The 20,672-nt window shown below is 43.4% G+C and overlaps 1 protein-coding gene across 4 annotated transcripts in view; it reads right to left on the bottom strand.

The window, feature by feature from the left end:
* PMM2 (phosphomannomutase 2) overlaps positions 1-20,672 on the bottom strand; it is a 55,151-nt gene that overhangs the window by 24,979 nt on the left and 9,500 nt on the right. For all 4 annotated transcript variants that reach the window (XR_010152260.1, XM_016929383.4, XM_063796609.1 and 1 more), the window contains exons 5-7: positions 16,619-16,718; positions 16,085-16,160; positions 14,692-14,807 (exon numbers count right to left, since the gene is read on the bottom strand). Coding sequence is in view for 3 of the 4 variants with exons in the window: in XM_016929383.4 (XP_016784872.1) it covers positions 14,692-14,807; positions 16,085-16,160; positions 16,619-16,718 (292 nt within the window). In the remaining variant the exon portion in view is untranslated. The remainder of the gene's footprint in view (positions 1-14,691; positions 14,808-16,084; positions 16,161-16,618; positions 16,719-20,672) is intronic.

Below are 20,672 nucleotides of genomic sequence, written 5' to 3'. Positions count from 1 at the left end.
ACTACGTTTGGGGAGATTCTAAATCTTGTAAAAAAAAAAAAAAAAAGAAAAAAACAAAAAACTGCTTACCATCCCTTTGAGACATCTTATACTTCTGTAGTTAAGTCATAATCTTAAATAAGACTTATTAATTTTGCTAGGAGGTTACCTGTGGTAAAGTTCAAAAGCCAGAAATACTGGCTGTCTATCCTGGCTAGAGTCTGGTAATAAGAAATTTAAAAAGATTTTGTTAAAAAAAAAAAAAAAAAAAGAGTTCTACAGTTAAAATCTGCTTAATTAAAAATGGATATCCCAGTTTTACTTATATATATATTTATAAATATATATATAAATAAATATATATATATAAATGTGTGCATATATATATATGCACACATTTAAAAGGCCTTTGTGGGCTGGGTGCAGTGGCTCATGCCTGTAATCCCAGCACTTTGAGAGGCTGAGGCAGGGGGATCACTTGAGGTCAGGAGTTCAAGACCAGCCTGGCTAACATGGTGAAACCCTGTCTCTACTAAAAATACAAAAATTAGCCAGGCCTGGTGGCGTGTGCCTGTGGTCCCAGCTACTCGGGAGGCTGACGCACGAGAATCACTTGAACCCGGGAGGCAGAGGCTGCAGTGAGCTAAGATCATGCCATTGCACTCTATCTAGCCTGGGTGACAGAGCAAGACTCCATTTCAAAAAAAAAAAAAAGGCATTTGTGCTTTTTCTCTTCCTGGATTTTGTTTTTTTTTTTTCTTCGAGGAATGAGTTTTTGTTTGTCTTTCTTCTCAGTCAACTGAATTATTTCCCCAGTCTGTCTTCTTGCCACTCTGAAGGCCCACATGAGAGGACCTAAGGTACTTTCTGACAGCTGGGGACTCCTTGGGAAAAAGAGAGAAGGCGCCACAGACCCTGTTTTGGGAGAAACTCTGTTTTCCTCACAAAACCCCAAGAAGTGCAGGCAGACAGACCCCTCTCAAAATCTAAGGCTCTGTTCTGTTTTGAATGACATTACTTGGCCTTTTTCACTTTTGAGGGCATCAGGAATTACTTTAGTAGGGGAGAGAGATATGTGAAAAAAGTTAAGGCTATAAAGATGTATTTTTGGTAAGGATGATTATAAAAAAAGAAATTTATATGAGAAAAGATCTTGTATGGTAAATTCTTGTCCTAAAATAGAACGACTGATTATTCACGAAAGAGGGACACATAGGACAAGTCAGACAGTCCAAGCATTGCATAGATGGTCTCTGTGAGTCGTGACAAGATTTGTAAAATGGGGAAAAAAAAACCCTAAAAAATCAGCAAATGAAAAATCTTAACAACTAATGCATCTTCTTCGGTCTGTATATTTATAATGTTGTGTGTGTGATGTTTAAGAGCTGTAATTAATTGGCTTAAAAAATAAGCACTTAAATATTTTGTCAGAGAAATAGCAACTCTAATGCATTTTAGTTCACATGACGTTAGTAATCTTTGGTAAATAAAGATAGTTTTAAAGATTATTGATGAAATAAAACTGTCTTCATTTGGTCTGAATTAGGCAGATCAGATACTGTTTCTGCTGGATGCTTTAAGGTCATAAGTGGCTTCTGTGACTTTTATAATTGTTCAATTTACCTACTTTAGAGCCATTAGATTCCAGATAAGGCCTGGGGACATATGGAGTTAGCTATGACTCCTAGCCAGGCCAGAGAGAGTCAGACTTTATCTGCAGTTCTGTCCTGTATTCTAGGCTCTGCATCTGGTATGTAATTAAAACTGCTTAAAGACATGGCAATATGGGTTTTTTTAAAAGAGAAAATCTTCTCTAATTTAGAGAGTTTAAAGATTATTTTTGGTTGAAAGACAAAATAAAACTGAAAGTTTAAGCAAATTGTAGAAGGTTTGTGAAAAATTAACTTTGTGAAGAACTCTGTGTGTGAGCAAGCTGGCTAAAATCGAAAGGGTATTATTTAATTTTTCCATAAATTAAATATTAAAAGCATACTGATGCAGGGCCAGAATCTGGGCCCATATATCAAAATAATAGGGTTTTATGCCAGATGCGGTGGTGCATGCCTGTAATCCTAGCACTTTGGAAGGCCGACGCAGGCAGATCACGAGGTCAGGAGTTCGAAACCAGCTTGGCCAATATGGTGAAATCCTGTCTCTACTAAAAATACAAAAATTAGCCGGGTGTGGTGGCACACGCCTGTAGTCCCAGCTACTCGGGAGGTTGAGGCAGAAGAATTGCTTGAACCTGAGAGGCAGAGGTTGCAGTGAGCTGAGAATGTGCCACTGCACTCCAGCCTGGGCAATGGAGCAAGACTCCATCTCAAAAAAAAAAAAAAAAAAAAAAAGTGTTTTATTTTTGAACACTGATTTGTTAACAAACAATTATAAAGGGTTATATAAAAGGTTTATGAAAATGTTACCCTACAGTCAAACTAAAATTGGATAGATTTGTTTGTAAAATTTTATTAAAAACTAGCTTTGGCTAGGAGTGGTGGCTCACAACTGTAATCCCAGCACTTTGGGAGGCTGAGGTGGGCGATCACGTGGGGTCAGGAGTTCAAGACCAGCCTGGCCAACATGGCGAAACCCAGTCTCTACTAAAAAATACAAAAATTAGCCAGGAGTGGTGGTGGGTGCCTGTAGTCCTAGCTACTCAGGAGACTGAGGCAGGAGAATGGCATGAACCCGGGAGGTAGAGCTTGTAGTGAGCTGAGATCGTGCCACTGCACTCCAGCCTGGGCAACAGAGCGAGACTCCATCTCAAACAACAACAAAAACAAAACTAGCTTTAGCATTAAAGATGCACTAATGCGAGATAAAATTTGGTTTTCTCTTTTGAAGAATATTTTTATGTAATATTGAGAGAGACAGACAATGAAAGATTTTTGTTTGGCTTTGGAGTAAACTATTAAAAAAAATAAAAGATTCAGTTGGCCTCATGCTATCTTCACTGGGTTTTGTTGTTTAGAAAGCTGAGTCTTCTCTCTATCAGAGTAAAGGTTTTTCCCGTTACAAAATGTTTGAGTTATCATTGTGGCTAAATGAATTACTTATGGTGACCTGGGATTCTACTTTGTGATATCTAGTGTTTCAAACCTTTGATATTTAACAAACTTCCCAAGATCAAATTCTAAGTTAAAAAAAAAAAGTCCCCTAAAGTCCAACAGAGACATATTTGGCTTATTTGGTGTATTAAAATTATGTAGGAAGCACTGTCAAATATAAAAAAGTGTTTAACTTTCTTTGGGTTTATAGTTGTATAAATATGTTATTAGTATGTGTTACAAAATTGTGTAAGATTCCTATAATTCTGATATGTCTCAGTATATGTTATTAGTAATAATTATAACTGTTCTGTTAAACTGTGTGTCACAGAGATGACGAGATTTCCTTGTTGACTGCATCTTTAACTACGGCTGTCCTGAGACTTTTGTTACCCACAGGCAGTTGCTGTCTTGGTTTTATCCTTTTCAAAAGGCAGTTTATAATCAGATATAGTACTCTAATGGGTACTCTTGAATGCAGGTCTCTGATAACTTTACAAATTGTGCCATTGGAATGGAGGAAAAAAAACTTCTAGGATCCTCATGGAGAGCTGATGTGTTAAACATTGTTAATCCTTTTGTTTTTCAGAGTCCAGAAAACTATTTTTCTTTTGAGCTATTTACAACTTTAACAATTGAGTTAAAGTATACTTCTGTGAGCAAAATTTAGAGCATATTGCCTTCTCTCTGATTTCTCCAGAATTTGGAAACTATTTGTGAGTATTCTCAACTTATGGCAGTATAATTATTTGTGCAAGGGCAGTAACAATCTGTTTTCTTTTGTAATAGGATACAATTAGAGATGCTGGTTACTTTACCAAGGCTTTGACTGGTACGACATAGTTTCAAATATAAACAGACTGCTTTAAGGAACAAAGTTGACTAACAGAGCCAATAGAAGTCCCTTGGAAAAGCTGGCCTCATACCTTGTCTACACAGTCCCTGTACAGGGTTCCTGAACTGTGGTAAATAAAGACTGTCACTTTTTGACAGGCCCAGGAGCCCCAAATTATCTTAGGACCATGAGAAGAAAAAATTTCACCCAACTCATACAGGTTTATCTTTGCAGGTATAGTAGATAAATCCATGGCTGGGCTCGAGGCTTTAAAAAAGTCTAACCTGAGATTTCTTATGGAACAAAGTTTCAGCAAAGCCAATTTTAAAAACAGCCTATCTGGCAAACAATTATTCTTGCTTTACTTTATACAAATAATCAGGCCAAGCATAATAAGACTATGACTCATTCTGCAAGTAAACTTGTCCTACTACGGTTTGTCTTTAATAAAAATAAGGATGGGAGAGGGAAAAAAGTGTTTCAAAAAACTATGATACACCCTGCTGTTAGATTCTAGTCTTGTCCTTTGTTCTTGAGTTTTTATTATTTCCTGCCATTTGGACTAAATCCTGAATTCTCTGTGGGCTACAATTCCCAAACTAATGCTTTCAATTTTTTTTCCCACTTTTCTGACTTGGACTCAATTAAATTGCTACTACCTTTTTCCTGAGGCCCTGCAAGCTGAAGCTTATTCTTTGTAATACAGATGACAAAAACATGTCAAATTGCCACTGCCTTCCTCCTCTATAACTAAAGATGCCTAGCCCATCTCCAGTGCCATCTCTTGATAATGGAAACAGCTGTTTAACTGAACTGATCTAGTCTTAGGACTAGGAAAACTGACTAAAAAGATAAGGATGAGTATATTTAAATTTCCTCTTTCCTGTCTACCCCAATCTGTCTGTCTAACAACCTCTGACCCAAATCTCTCTCTGCTAGTAACCCCATGTCTGATTGGTTCTTGGAGCTATTTACCTGGGTCCCTCAGAGCTTAGGATCAATTCTACAAAAGCTTCTGAAGCCAGGACTTTCACTCTTTATCCCAGGACTCATTTGTTAAAACTATAGATGAGAATACTAATGCCTTTGTCATGCAGGCCTTCAAACCCTAACCAGGAACCCCTGAGTAGAAGCAGACAGCTGCAAAGTGGTTTCACTCCTCCTACCTTTGGGTCAACACCTACCCTGACTACGCTCCCTGTCAGCAGAAAGAAGCTAGAGCGGTTATCACTCTTTTCCCATCTTCATATCCCACAGTATGAAGTATTAGGAATAAGGTATTATAAAACCCAACAGGAGGAACTGAAACTGTCTTTGCAAAAATTTTAACTGAGAAAATTATGATGGTGACCTAAATGACTCCATCTTGCTTCTAACTTCCAAGCTGTCCTTGTTCATTCCTGGATGCAGACCAAACTAACCTTGGGAGGAATTCAGTTTATAGTTTAACTTTGAAACAATGCCGGTAACAGCCCTTTCCCTGAAATAAACCCCGTTCTTGCCTGGGTACCAGTCCGCCTTTGTAGGACTAACAAATTAGCTACAAGAGTCTGAACGTCCCCAAATTGCTCCTGAAAATAATATCACTGTCATAAAACCTAAGATTGTGCCTGAGATATTTTGCAGACCCTGTGTTCTGATGCAGTATCTGACGCCACACAGACAGGTAATCTGGCTCAACCAGCTCTTTGATCCCACCAGGAACAGAAGATAGCAAGAAAAACTCACTTCCACCCCCTATGATTTCATCTCCAAGCCGACCAATCAGCAATCTCCACTTCCCAAGCCCCTACCCACCAAGTTATCCTTAAAAACTCTGATCCCCAAATTCTTGGAGAGGCTGATTTGAGGAATAATAAAACTCCAGTCTCCTGTACAGCCAGCTCTGCGTGAATTACCCTTTGTCTACTGCAATTCTCCTGTCTTGATAAATCGGCTCTTGTCTAGGCAGTGGGCAAGGAGAACCTGTTGGGCAGTTACAGGGCCAATGAGACAAGAGCCTGCTCTGAAATGGCGTAGAGCAGTAGTGGCTCTCCCTGGCTAGAGTCCCTGGGGATGCCTTAAAAATGCTTGTTTGGGGCATGGCCCAAGCCCAGGGTCATGATGTTTTGAAAGTGATTCCAATATATATCCAGGGCTGAGCACCAGTGACTTAGAATCTAGAAAAAAACACGCCTTGGCTTGGGGGCGAGGGTGGAACCTGAGCTGGCCAAGGGGCTAGTGGCCCTAGGGCGAGTGACCCTTGGGTCTGTTGACGGCTCTGAGCACAGCCCTCTCATTTCACCTCTCCGGCCTTCAAGGGCAGAGGAGACAGCTCTGTGACGGATCTGGGCCTGGAATGCCCACAGGAGATGCCGATTCCGCGGACATCAAGGGGCTCCCTGGAAGACCAGCCCCACTCCAGGGGTTTGAAGCCAGTGTCTCCCTGAATGAAAGAGCTTCAGCACAGACACAGGCAGGGATGCTCACTCTGTGGGCTGGTTGTTAGCCACAGTCCTATTCTTGGGACCAACGCCCAGGGCCATGGACTCTGTGGAGTCTGGCACTCAGGAGGAAGGTGGGCTAGCAGGAACATCTGAAGCTCGTGGCTCCCATGCATGACACCCTGCTTCCTGGCCTCCCACACAGGAGCGGGTGGGACATCTCCACCAGGCTGAGAACCTCTCATCAATTTCTGCCAGTCAGTTCTGGAAGCTGACTGTGGGAGCGGCAATTCACTCAGGGTCCCTCCAGGAGTGAGGGACTCACATGTTAAGAAGCTAAGTCTGCCACCAGCCACACAAGAAGACCTGGGTCTCAAATCACGTGGTCCCAGCAATAAGTAGTAAGACAGATCTATCCACAGAATCCATTCTGTGCCCTCCTTAGCCTTGAGTCCTGAAAGAGCTACAGATGCTAGGCATGGTAAGTCCAGGATCGCAAAGGCCAACTGCCATCCAAAGCCTAATTTGGAACCTGAGGACAGGAGGACATGGTTCACTAATTCACGCTCTAATGAACTGTTGGAAGGTGTGTAGGAAGGTGCTCACTCACAAGGATGGCCCTTCACTGAGGGACTTGGCAGGCTCCAATCTCTTAGGAAAATCTCAATAACAGATGAGCCTTTGAATAACTTTCTTAGAAAGTGAAGGAAGCAGACGCTGGTTGTGGACCAGGCCAAAGATGCATGTCCCAGCTGCCTTTCCTGAGTCAGGCCCTGCGTCACCCACTTTCCTCAGATGCCTTCACTTCATTCTCATATGACTCCTTCAGAAGAGCAACTGTGGTCGGGAGTGGTGGCTCACGCCTGTAATTCCAGCACTTTGGGAGGCCATGGTGGGCAGATCACTTGAGGTTAGGAGTTCAAGACCAGCCTGGCCAAGATGGTGAAACCCCGTCTCTACTAAAGATACAAAAATTAGCCAGGCGTGGTGGTGGGCACCGGTAATCCCAGCTACTCAGGAGGCTGAAGTGGGAGAATCACTTGAGCCCAGGAGTTCAAGATTACAGTGAACCAAGATTGCGCCACTGCACTCCAGTCTGGGTGACAGAGTGAGACCTTGTCTCAGGAAAAAAAAAAAAAAAAAAAAAAAAGAAGAACTGTGTCCTCACTGGGCTGACGAGGTCACTGTCACTGTCCTCACTGTCACAAGGTCACTGGTGAATGGTGGGGCCAGATCTGGGTCAACATGGTCCACAATGATACAAACCTCTTTTAAGCTAATTTTGTTTTTCTTTATTTGTTTATTGAGACAGAATTTCACTCTGTTGCCCAGCCTGGAGTGCAATGGCACAATCTCAGCTCACTGCAACCTCCGCCTCCCGGGTTCAAGCGCTTCTCCTGCCTCAGCCTCCTGAGTAGCTGGGATCACAGGCGTGCGCCACCACGCCCAGCTAATTTTTGTATTTTTAAGCTAATTTTAAAGGCAGATCTTCCTTATTAACATTTCTGGAGAATAAAATGTCGCATAATTTAGTTAAAAGGAAGGCAGGTAGCATTTTAGAAGCGATGTAGGAGAATGACAGAGGCGAGGCTTTCAGATCCCAGCTTAGTCTCTGACTAGCTGAGACCCTGGACTTCCCACTGTGCCTCCTCTGTAAGAGGGAGGATGCTGCTGTCTCACGTGGGAGCATGTACGACATAAGTGTCCAGCTCAGGGTCTGACACTGAGGAAGTGCTGGAAGATTTACATTTCCTCCCTTTTTTCAATTTTTAAAAATTTTTAATTTTAATTTTTTTTTTTAGGAGACGAGGTCTCGCTCTGTTGCCTAGGCTGGAGTGCAGTGGCGCAATCGTGGCTCACTATAATCTTGAACTCCTAGGCTCAAGTAATCCTCCCACTTCAGTCTCCCTAGTAGCCAGGATTACAGGGATTACTCAGCTCCTTTTCTCAAGTTGATTTAAAAATTTTATTTTTCAATAGATAGCACATTCATATAGTTCAAACATATTAAGAAAGAGTAAGACCTAGGTGGCAATTCTCTCTCCTGTCCTTGTCCCCACCCCCACAGTAACCTCTGTAAATTTCATCCATTCAGACTCCTTTTATGCATTTATAAGCTAACAAAAAGAGAAATTCCTTTGCCCTCTTTAGACAAAAATGTAGCCAGCACATTACTTATATTGTCCTGCACTTTGCTTTCATCACCTAACAAAAAGCCCTAGAGATGGGTCCACATGGACTGTTTTTACAGCTACATGGCATCCCAGTGCAGAGACAGACCACTGTCATGTGGCCAGCCTCCTGAGGAGCAGCGGGGCTGTCCCCAACCCTGAACCCTCTGCGTGAGTCTTTCACACATGCTTGAGTGCACTGATAGCCAAATTACCCAAAATGGGAGCGTCAAGTCAAAAACCAAACCAGCTGCTGATATTCATGAAGTGTTAGAATGTTTTCATGTTGCAACTGCCTTAAAGCCAAGATGACTTTTACAGAAAGCATGGGTAAGTACAGGTTCTCTTGCCTGCGAATTCAGAGTGGCTGAGGGTGATCCAGCCAGTGTGGTTTCTGGAAAGCCATGCAGAGCCATGTGTGGTGTGTGCTCTCTGCCCTTGCCATCTCTCTCTCTCTGCAACAAACCAAGGTACTCCATGCCAGGCCCAGGGCCTCCATGCTGAACTCAGAGCCAGATTTTAAGAAACGCTGGCTTTTGTGGCTGATGGGAAGAATGACAGGGTTTCTGAAGATGGCAAATATTTTGAAAAGCAACGGCCAACGCCACACTTCCTCACTCTGCTCTCGAGTTGCTCCAAGCAGATGGCACCCTTTATGTAACACCAGACTCTGCCTCCTGGAGGCTGTGCTGCTTGAAGAGGCTGCTAAGCCTCAGGGCCTGGCTGAGAAATGGCTTTTTTACTGACAGCCTCAGCTCAGGATCACTTCCCTGGACGCCGGCAAAAACATCAAACTTCATTAGGAAAGGAAAAAACCCCAGCTTTCTAAATGTCTATCACTGAAAATGCAAAGTGTAAGGCTAGTATTTGGATTGCTCTGCACCTGAATTTTCAAGAACTGATAGGTTGTTTGAAGGTTTACATGGCTGGACTGCTAATTCCCATTTCTAGAAAACCGCTGGCGAAAAGGATCAGGGATGGGGGCAAGAATGTTCACCACAGCATTAGTTATGATAGCAAAACCCCTTAAACCACCCAACGTGCCTCTACAAGGGAGGTGAGTAACTGATGCCTAATGAGAGAATATTATACAGCCATTAAAAATCTTCTTTGCGCCAGGTGCGGTGGCTCACGCCTGTAATCCCAGCACTTTGGGAGGCCGAGGCGGACGGATCACGAGGTCAGGAGATCATGACCATCCTGGCTAACATGGTGAACCCCATCTCTACTAAAAATACAAAAAATTAGCCGGGCGTGGTGGTGGGCGCCTATAGTCCAAGCTACTCGGGAGGATGAGGCAGGAGAATGGTGTGAACTCGGGAGGTGGGGCTTACAGTGAGCCGAGATCGCGCCACTGCACTCCAGCCTGGGTGACAGAGCAAGACTCTGTCTCAAAAAAAAAAAAAAAAAAAAAAAAAAATCTTTGCAAAGAATATTCACTAATATGAGAAAAATAAAATACGTTAAGAGAAAGAAAACTAAAACTAAAACAACATGTAAGGATCCCACTTTTGGGATCATATACATAGAAAGGCTGGGACATTGTTGGATGATTATAGGTGACTTTCTTTTTCTTCTTCGTACTTTCTCTAATTTTCTATAATGAATGCACAGGTTAATTTACAATTGGGGGAAAGCTTCCATTAAATAATACTCATTTTTTAAAAAGTAGGTAAGATTTTAAAAATAGAATCCAGGCATGGTAATGCAATGGTTAAACAGAATAGAAAACCCTCTAATTCCCAAATGAAGAATTCCCAAAATAAGTCATTTTCTGATTATCCAAGAACTGCATTCCATTCTGCAAAGTCCCAACTGAGGCTTCTAGATGGCTATTTACATGAAGCAAGAATGTCATCATTACAGAACAATCTGCTGTCGTGTGTCTTAATAGCTCTCCTCTCTGTCTACAAGAAATGGCACCAAGCTAGAGAAGGACTGAGGAAGCTTCCGGGCATCCCTTAGATCCTAGGTGTCATTTCATTAGCTTAATTTTTTTAAAGACATGAAGTCAGACGGTGATCTTTTTCAAAGCCTGCACTGAAAGCATTTCTGCATCAAAAGCATTTCAACAAAAGGATGTGGTTATAAAACCATTTGTAACTGTCATTAAGAACAAACCTGAATGCTACACCTCCTTCAAAGTACCCAGTTCATCTGGGATTTAGAACAAGATCTTTCTACCCCACTGAGAGAGAGCTTATTGTAGTGGAAAGCACACTCATTTAAACAGCAGGTATCACCAGCTGTGGTAGTGCACGCCTCTAATTCCAGCTACTTGGGAGGCTGAAGCGGGACAATTGCTTGAACTCAGGAGTTGGAGTACAGCCTGGGCAACACAGCAAGACCCTGTCTTTATTTTATTTTAAACAGCAGGTATCTCTTTGTGATCCTGATTTCAATTATTTTGGATATATATCTGTAAGTGGGACTGCTGGATCATATGGCAGTTCTATTTTTAATTTGAGGAACCACTATATAGTTTTCCATCATAGCTATGACATTTAACATTTCCCACAACAGTGTACAAGGGTTCTAATTTCTCCACACCCTTGCCAACATTTATTTTATTTTATCTTTTTGAGACCGAGTTTCGCTCTTGTTGCCCAGGCTGGAGTACAATGGCGCGATCTCAGCTCACTGCAACCTCCGCCTCCCGGGTTCAAGCAATTCTCCTGCCTCAGCCTCCCAAGTAGCTGGGATGACAGGTGTGCACCACCATGCCCACCTGATTTTGTATTTTTAGTAGAGATGGGGTTTCTCCATGTTGGTCAGGCTGGTCTCGGAACTCCTGACCTCAGGTGATCCGCCCACCTTGGCCTCCCAAAGTGCTGGGATTATAGGTGTGAGCCACCACACCCGGCCGCCAACATTAAAAAAAACAAAATTAGCCATCCTGGCCCAGTGTGGTAGCTCACGCCTATAAGCCTAGCACTTTGGGAGGTCGAGGTGGGCGGATCACTTCAGGTCATGAGTTTGAGACCAGGCTGGCCAAAGTGGTGAAAACCCGTCTCTACTAAAAATACAAAATTAGCTGGGCATGGTGGTGGGCGCCTGTAATCCCAGCTACTCGGGAGGCTGAGGTATAAGAATAGCTTGAACTCAGGAGGCAGTAGTTGCAGTGAGCCAAGATCACATCACTGCACTCCAGCCTGGGTGACAGAGCAAAACTCCATCTCAAAATAAAATAAAATAAAATAAAATAAAATAGCCATCCTGGCAGGTGTGAGGTTTATCTCATTGTGGTTTTGATTTGCATTTCCCTGAGCACTGATGTTGAGCCTTTTTTTATATACCCACTGGCCATCTGCATGTCTTCTTTGGAGAACTGTCTATTCAAGTCCTTTGCTCATTTTTTAAACTGGTTCTTTTTTTGTTTTTTTGTTTTTGCCATTGAGTTGTTGGAGTTTCTTATACATTTTGGATACTAGCCCTTTTATCAGATATATGGTTTGCAAATATTCTCTTCCCCTCTGTAGGTTGCTTTTTCATTCTGATTATTTCCCTTGCCGTGCAGACGCTTTTTTGTTTGACGTTGTCCAACTTGTTTGTTTTGCTTTTGTTGCCTGTGCTTTTGGCGTCACATCTAAAAGATCACTGCTTTTTCCCTATGTGTTTTTTCTAGGAGTTTTACAGTTTCAGGTCCTGTATTTAAGTCTTTAATCCATGGGTAGATGGCCAAAAGGACGAAGTCAGGATCTCAAAGAGGTATCTGTACCCCCATGTTCACTGAAGCATTATTCATAATGGCCAAGATATGGAAACAACTCATGTGTCTACTGACAGAAGAATGGATCAAGAAAATGGAGTATATTCTGACCGGGCACGCTGGCTCACACCTGTAATCCCAGCAATTTAGGAGGCCAAGGCAGGTGAATCTCTTGAGGCCAGGAGTTCGAGACCAGCCTGGCCAACGTGGCAAAACCCTGTCTCTACTAAAAATACAAAAATTAGCCGGGCATGGTGGCAGGCTCCTGTAATCCCAGCTACTAATTGGGAGGCTGAGGCACGAGAATCACTTGAACCAGGGAACCAGGGAGGTGGAGGTTGCAGTGAGCCAAGATGGTGCCACTGCACTCTAGCCTGGGCGACAGAGTGAGATTCTGCCTCAAGAAAAAAAAAGAAAAAGAAAAAGAAAGAAAATGTAGTGTATTCACACCATGAAACATTATTCCGCCTTAAAAAAGAAGGAAACTTGCCATTTGTGACAGCATGAGTAAACTGAGAAGACATACTGAGTGAATAAGCCCCTTACAGAAGGATGAATACTGCATGATTCCCCTTGTATCAGATATCTAAAGGTGCTAAAGTCATATAAGCAGAGAAAAGAACGGTGGTTGCCAGGGACGGGGCGGTAGAGGAGGGAGATGGAGAGTTGTTCAATGGGTGTAAAGTTTCAGTTATGTAAGATGTGTAAGTTCTACAGATCTGTTGGACAAACAGAAGTGCCTATAGTTAACAATACTGTATTGTACACTTAGAAACTTGTTAAGAGGGAATATCTCATGTTAAGTGTTCTTATAACAATGGCAACAAAAAAATCCCAAACCGCCCCCAAAACCAAAGAGGCACAATGATTAAACTCACAAAACTGTGAGCGTTAAATATGTACAGCTTTTGCTGATCAATTATACCTCAATAAAGCTATTTAAAACATACAAAGAACAGGTAGACTTCTGGTGCCACCAGCTCTGTCATTAGCTGTGTGACCTTCGGCAAATCCCTTACCCTTTATGGGTTTCAGTTTTATCATTCTGAAAATAAGAAACAAGCCTCTACTATCACTGTGTACCCCTCATGCTGGAAGACTGTGGTGTGGGGACCCTGCTGAAAAGCAAACCTTTCATGGGTAGGTCTTAGCAGTGCAGCAAGGATTTTGGAGTGGACCAGAGATCAGAGGGATGAGAAACTCTGAATACGCAGCATTTATGATGCACCTGCTGGGTGCAGGATGGCGAGAAAGCCTGACAGGGGCCTGCTGATGGCAAGGTAACCAACACCCCCAGGCTGCATGTGGGAGGGAGGCAGAGGGGCCCAGAGGATGGGAGGAACTGAAAAGGTGATGGGGCTGGGCGCGGCCTGTCATCCCAGAACTGAGAGGCCGAGGTGGGTGGATCGCTGAGGCAGGCGGATTCCTTGAGGCCAGGAATCAAGACGAGCCTGGCCAACATGATGAGACCCTGTCTGTACTAAAAATCACACCTGTCATCCCAGAACTTTGAGAGGCCGAGGTGATTGGATCACTTGAGCCCAGGGGTTTGAGACCAGCCTGGCTAACATGGTAAAACCCCATCTCTACTAAAAACACAAACATTAGCCAGGTGTGGTGGTGCATACCTGTAATATCAGGTACTCAGGAGGCTGAGGCACAAGGATTGCTTGAACCTGGGAGGCAGAGGTTGCAGTGAGCCAAGATTGCACCACTGCACTCCAGCCTGGGCAACAGAGCGAGACTCTGTCTCAAAAAAAAAAAAAAAAAAAAAAAAGAGAAAGAAAAGGAGCTGGCCCAAAGCTGGGTGGTCATGAGCCTCCTCTTGGGCCTTTGATGGCAGCAACGCCTCTCTGACCTCCTGGGGATCCACTTTGCCCCACGGAGAGGACACCTGGGGGCATTTCTTCTATGTATTCCTCCTGCTGGCCCTGGCCTTTAACACTGGGCTCTGCTCTCAGTTCTCAGTTTAGATTTGGTCCTGGACACGAGATTTCTGACATCCCTTGGGGGCAGCTCCAAGCACCCGCCGTGAGTGATGCCTGGGACTCACTTGGCCTCTTCACTGTTGCTGGTGCCCTCTCCTGAGTTTCAGGCTCATGAGATCATTCCCTATCCTCCCATCGTTCATGACCCCTCGTGTTCAACTTAGAATGAATGCCTCGGGCGGACAAATACAGTGGAAAAATAAGGTTGAAATAGCCAGAGCTTTGAAACGCAGAGGGTTTGACAGTGGCACCGGGGACTGGTATTCTGGAAGGCACACAGGGTGGCCAATGTTTAATTCCAAAGCCAAGGTGAAAAGGATCAACTAACACGCAGTGTGATCCTTGTCTCCACAGAGGCGTCGGGGGTCTGAGCTTAGAGGGGAAGGTGGCTCAATCACCCCCCTCTCCAAGACAGAAGCCACTGCTCAGTTTGAGCAGGGCGGGTGGGTAAAGTGTAGGTACAGGAAAAACAGCCCAGTTGTCAATTTCCCCCCTCGAGCGCAAATGCAACAATGAAGCTGCACAAACACTTCTCTACTTACTGGCATGGTTTTGTCTCCAAAGAAATAAATGGTCTTATAACCGTCATTTTCCACATGTCGCAGACAATATCTCTTGTCCCATCCATCAGGAAAGACATCAAAGCTGATCTGGCCTCCTGCCAGGTGGGGACGGGGCACACAAAGGCAAAAGGTGAAAAAGGGGCTAATGATATGTCACTGAAAAAAACAATTTACTCTTTTGTCTGTTAGTGGGTTGCCAAGGTTGATTTTCAGTACTCTAGTTTGCTACTTAGACTACTTCATGCATAGGTTCTAGAAATTAATTCTACATTGTTTTTTTCCAGCATTATTTCACATAGGTCTAAAACTGAGGCACAGAATGCCAACTCAGGGTGAGAAATGCATTTGCATTTAAGCGCCCTGTCAAGCATGTGGTTTAAAGGAAGCATGCTTATGAAAAATCTGATACCAGCCTCATTCTGCTGTGCTTGTCTCGGGCTTTAACACACCCTCAGTGGAAAATGCCCGGAAGCAGGTTGCATCCGGCATATTTTGCAGGAAAAATGAGAATCTTCACTGAAGGTGATTTACAGGCAGTGCTCACGGGCAACAAAAACCCTTTCAAAGCTTTGTCAGAAAGATGTCCATCTCACAGTTCAGGAAGACAAAAAACCCACCCACTCATCTGTTAAATATAATCCCTTTGCCATTCCAGTTTTCCTACAACCTCTACCTTTATGAAAGCTAGTAAAATGAGGAGGCTTTGAGCAATGACTCATTAGCACTGACAAGAGAAATCGGTGTGCAAAGCATTTGGCAGGAATATTCTAACAAAAGACAAGCCTGAGATGTCCGTGCTGCAGGAAGAACTCTGCATTAGACACCAGAAACGTTCACACACTGGCTGTGTAAACAACAGCTTTGTGAACTTGGACAAGTCTCTTCTCCTTTCTGGGCCTCAGTTTCTTGATCTGTAAAAGCCACCCAATTGGCCCCTAAGGTTCCTTGCTGTTGAAACATTCTATGATTCCAAAACATCGGTCTAGTTTACCTAAGGGGTTCAATTCCATGTCTCCCTTATGGAGTTCACTATAGTGCTTCTCTTCTGCCCAAAGGTGTGAGAAGTTCCTACTCTTCAGTAATCAAAGTGCTCCTCTTTTGATGAGAGGAGTCCAGGTAGGAAGAATGCTGTTGGGTAAGAATTTAGAACCAAGCCCAACAGCATGTAAGCTGTTTCTTGACTAGGCAAGTCCTATTATGGCTAATTATGCAGAAAAGAGAGTGGTTGGTTTTTGTCTATAGACTGGACTGCTCATTTAATCTTCCTGCCCACCTAAAACTGCACATACTTCATTATCAATAGCTCATTGGCCCACAACAAACTCTGGGAAATGGGTATCCAACTTTGGAACACAGGCAATATATACAATACCTATGGAAAACGTGAGGCCTTTTCCAGCAAACTCTTTCCGTAGATCTGCTACAAACTTTTGTCTTATATTTTCTTTCTGAGAAAAACAAAAAGATACCAATTGTTTCTTGTATTGCAGTTTAGAAAGCACAGTTTTAACTACTGGCCACAAAGGTAGGATTATCTTATTGATTTATTTATTTGTTCAGTTTTTGAGACGGGGGTCTTGCTCTGTTGCCCAGGCTGGAGCGCAGTGGCATGATCATAGCTCACAGCAGCTTCAACCTCCCAGGCTCAAGTGATCCTCTTACCTCAGCCAAACAAACAGCCGGGACCACAGGTGTGTGCCACCATGCCCAGCTAATTTTTTTTTTATTATTTGTAGAGATGAGGTCTCACTATGTTGCCCAGGCTGGTCTTGAACTCCTGGGCTCAAGTGATCCTCCTGCCTTGGCCTCCCAAAGTGTTGGGATTATAGGCATGAATCACCACACCAGGCCATATCTTATTTCCATAAACCCAGCCATTCACCCAAGATATTTCAGAAAGACGTACTTTATCGAGTTCGTAGAACTCAATGCGTTCTTCTTGGCTGCAGCTTCTTCCAATAGGGGACACGTTTAACATCCCATTTCGGAATTCAATGAAAGTACCCCTGGGAATGAAAGGGTGACAGAGTTTCTCCAAAAACACATTATTCATTTGGGCAACATCATAGATAAACAGCCTAAAATCTTGGGAAATTCTGAAAAGCAGAGGCTAGTGTGGTCAATGTTTCTCAGCTCTGTGCTGTGTAATATGGTAGCCATGAACTACTGTGACTATTAAGACTTGAAATGTGGCTAATATGAATTGAGATTAGATTTGAAAGATTTAGTATGAAAAAGGAATGTAATTGCATCAATCATGTTGTATATTGACTTTGTGTTAAAATGCTCATATTTTGAGCCTGGACAACATGGCGAAACTCTGTCTCTACAAAAAATACAAAAAATAGCCTGGCATGGTGATACATGCCTATAATCCCAGCTACTCAGGAGGCTGAGGCAGGAGGATTCCATGAGCCTGGGAGATAGGGGTTGTAGTGAGCTGAGATCACATCACTGCACTCCAGTCTGGGTGACAGAGTGAGACCCTGTCTCAAAAAAAAAAAAAAAAAAAAAAAAAAAAAAAAAAAAAAAGTCATATTTTAGAAATATCAGGCTAAATAAAATATATTATTAAAATTCATTTCACCTCTTCCTTTTCATTCTTTCAAAATGTGGCTACAGAAAATTTAAAATTATACATAGCTCACTTTCTATTTCTGTTGCACAGTGCTGCTACTGGGCAGATAATTTTATGGTTAATAAAGAGCTATGAAAATGATTTCCAGCACTGGCAACAGCAGTCATTTCCCTGAAGAGTTTGAAAATACATGTACCAGACATCTATTTTGCTACGGAGCTTCTGAACAGACTGATAGTACCAAGCAAAGCTACACAGAAAAAGGCTCTGAGAATTGTCCAACGAGCCTCAGTAATAACTGAGGAAATTCAATTTACCCAGTAGCAGACAGCTCCTAAATGTTTGATTTGATCACAAAAAATGAGAAGCTAACATTAGTTTAGTCACTTCAAATGACGATGTTTAAAGATGTTCTTTTGGCTGAGCGCGGTACCTCACACCTATTAACCCCAGCACTTTGGGAGGCCAAGGTGGGTGAATGGCTTGAGCTCAGGAGTTTGAGAGCAGCCTAGGCAATATGGCAAAACCCCGTTTCTACAAAAAATACAAAAATTAGCCGGGCATGGTGGCACATGCCTGTATTCCCAGCTACTTGGGAGACTGAGACAGGAGGATTGCTTGGGCCCGGGCAGTGGAAGCTGCACAGTGAACCGAGATCGTACCACTGCACTACAGCCCGGGTAACAGAGGGAGACCCCATCTCAAAAAACAAACGAACAAACAAAAAATAAAAAACAAAAAACAAAAGAGTTTTTTTTCCACGGTTTCCAGTTTGAGTCTGAAAACAGTTTCTTTGGCTCACACCTGTAATCCCAGCACTTTGGGAGGCTATGGCGGGCGGATTCCTTGAGGTCAGGAGTCAAGACCATCCTGGACAACAAGATGAAACCCTGTCCCTACTAAAAATACAAAAATTAGCTGGACATGGTGGCGCATGCCTGTAGTCCCAGCTACTTGAGAGGCTGAGGCAGGAGGATCGCTTGAACCCGGGAGGTGGAGGTTGCAGTGAGCTGAGAGCGTGCCATTGCACTCCAGTCTGGGCAACAGAGACTCTGTCTCAAAAAAAACAAAACAAGCAAACAAACAAAAACCCCACAACCAAAAAAAGAAAACCACCCAGTTTCTTAAAAGTTCAGATAACTTGTAAGCTAGATATCATTCTGACCAATGAAATTTAAGAGTTCTCTGACAAACTATGCAGTGAAAAGTGTCTTCCAGTTCTAAACGCTGATGCCTGGGAACCCTACGAAACATTTTCCCTCATCTTTTTCTATTATTTTAATCTCACAGACCTGATGTCCTGGCACTGGCCATCGGAAATACCGAGAGACCACATGCCACGTGCAGGGCTGATGACCTGATTCCATGTCAGTGTGGCCTCTTAGGAGGCTGTGTGGCTCTGGGCACCTCTCCAAGCCTCCTCTTATTCACCTACAGAAAGGCTAATGGCACTTGCTCTGGTTACCTCCAAAGGGCCTTGTTAAAAATCAAACATGCCAGTTATGTAAAGGTACTTTGTAAACTGGGAAGCAATGAATACTCATCAAAGTAAAAACAGCAAAATCTCAATCGGCTGGATCCTCTCTCCTATTGTGCTCAACTTGCAGAGAAAGAGGCAAATGATGTAACAAAATATGCGAGCCTAAAAATCTCTCTCGATAATCCCACGTCCAGGCCGTCCCGGAGTTGGCAGAGGCCCAGCCTGTCCTCTACCACGTGTGTATGAGCACTGAGGCACTAGGGGACGGGTGACCGTGCCCCGGGTGACCCTAGGGCTAAGGGTCCTAATGATCAGAAAAAGAGCTCAATTAATGCCCCCCCACTCAAGGACATATTCTTCTCATTTCCAAGGCACAGAGAGAAGCTGATGCAGTTTAGAAAGCCTTCCCCAAAACGAGGCTGAAGGTGGTTTACTAAGCAATCAGTTCCGCCCTGAAGACCTGGGCTCTCTGAAGTCTTACTGCATCTGCCTGGCCGTCGTGGGGCATGTAGTCAGTGTTGTCAGGCAAATGTGGACAAATGTGGATCAAGGTGGGTCTCAGTTCTGCCTCCTGGATTCACCAGGTCTCTTCTACTGTTCTGGAATTATGGCTCTCCACATCCGTCTCCCTCGCTAAATGATACGCCCTTTGAGGACAGGATTATGCCTTTTTTTTTTTTTTTAAATCCTCCCTTAGTGCTCAGCCCAAAGTAAAAATGGAACTGACCTGGGATATTTGTATATTTTATCTTTTTGCCATGGAAAATTTCTAACACACACAAAAGTAAACAGAATAGGATAAGTCCTCATGTGCTCATTACCCAGCTGCAACAATAACCAAGTCCATGTCCAGCCTGTCTCACGCAGGCCTCCCCCTCGGCTAAGGGACATTCCTGCACTCTGGCTGGAGATGCTGAGCAGGAGGCGCTCAGGTTATGAATCCTAATAGTGTGAAGCAGCCTCTGAAGTACACCCAGCCCTGAAATTGAATTGCCACTTAATTCCAACCCTGATGATTAAGGTGTTACATAGTAAGTGTTAAAAACTGGGGGTAAAAATGAGAAGGATTTCAAAGAAATCACTTGCAACCTCACCATCAAGAAATAGCCACTGTTAACATTTGGGTCTATTTCCTGCCAGTCTTTTTACTGTCGGCATTTATGTTCATCATTATTAGTATTACTATTATTTTAAAAATGGAACTGAGATAATTGTACCCACGGCAGAAGGTAGGTCCCCAAACCAAACATTTATGAAAGCCAGGGGCAGTGGCTAATGCCTGTAATCCCAACATTTTGGGAGAGTGAAGTGGGAGGATCACTTGAGGCCAGGAGTTGGAGACCAGCCTGGGCAATATGGCAAGACCCTATCTCTACAAAAAATTAAAAAATTAGTCAGGCATGGCGGCATGTGCCTGTAGTCCCAGCTACTCAGGAAGCTGAGGTAGGAGGATCACTTGAGCCACGGAGGTTGAGGCTGCAGTGAGCTATGATCATGCCACTGCACTCCAGCCTGGGCAACAGGGCGAGATCCTCTCTCTCAAAAAACAAAACAGAACAAAACAAAACAACAAAAAGAAAGCCTAGGGAGACAGAAAATGAGAGAAGCAGTCTGTGAAAGACTGAACAAATGTCCATGGGTCAGGTGGCAGCTGCTCAGGTGGCACCTGCTGGGGGGAACTGGGAGCTGGAGTAGCCAGGTCTCAGATTTGCCAACAGAAGCCAGAAATCCAGATGTTTAAAACATAAAATCAGGCTGGGCACAGTGGCTCACGCCTTTGACACCAGCAATTTGGGAGGCCAAGGCGGGTGGATCAGTTGAGGTTGGGAGTTAGATATCAGCCTGGCCAACACAGTGAAATGCCGTCTCTACTAAAAATACAAAAAAAAAAAAAAATTAGCT

This window comes from Pan troglodytes, chromosome 18 (genome assembly GCF_028858775.2).
Source record: "Pan troglodytes isolate AG18354 chromosome 18, NHGRI_mPanTro3-v2.0_pri, whole genome shotgun sequence".
Lineage (NCBI taxonomy): Eukaryota > Metazoa > Chordata > Mammalia > Primates > Hominidae > Pan > Pan troglodytes.
The sequence above is the reverse complement of the archived record's forward strand: the minus strand, read 5'-3'. Positions and strand labels throughout refer to the sequence as shown.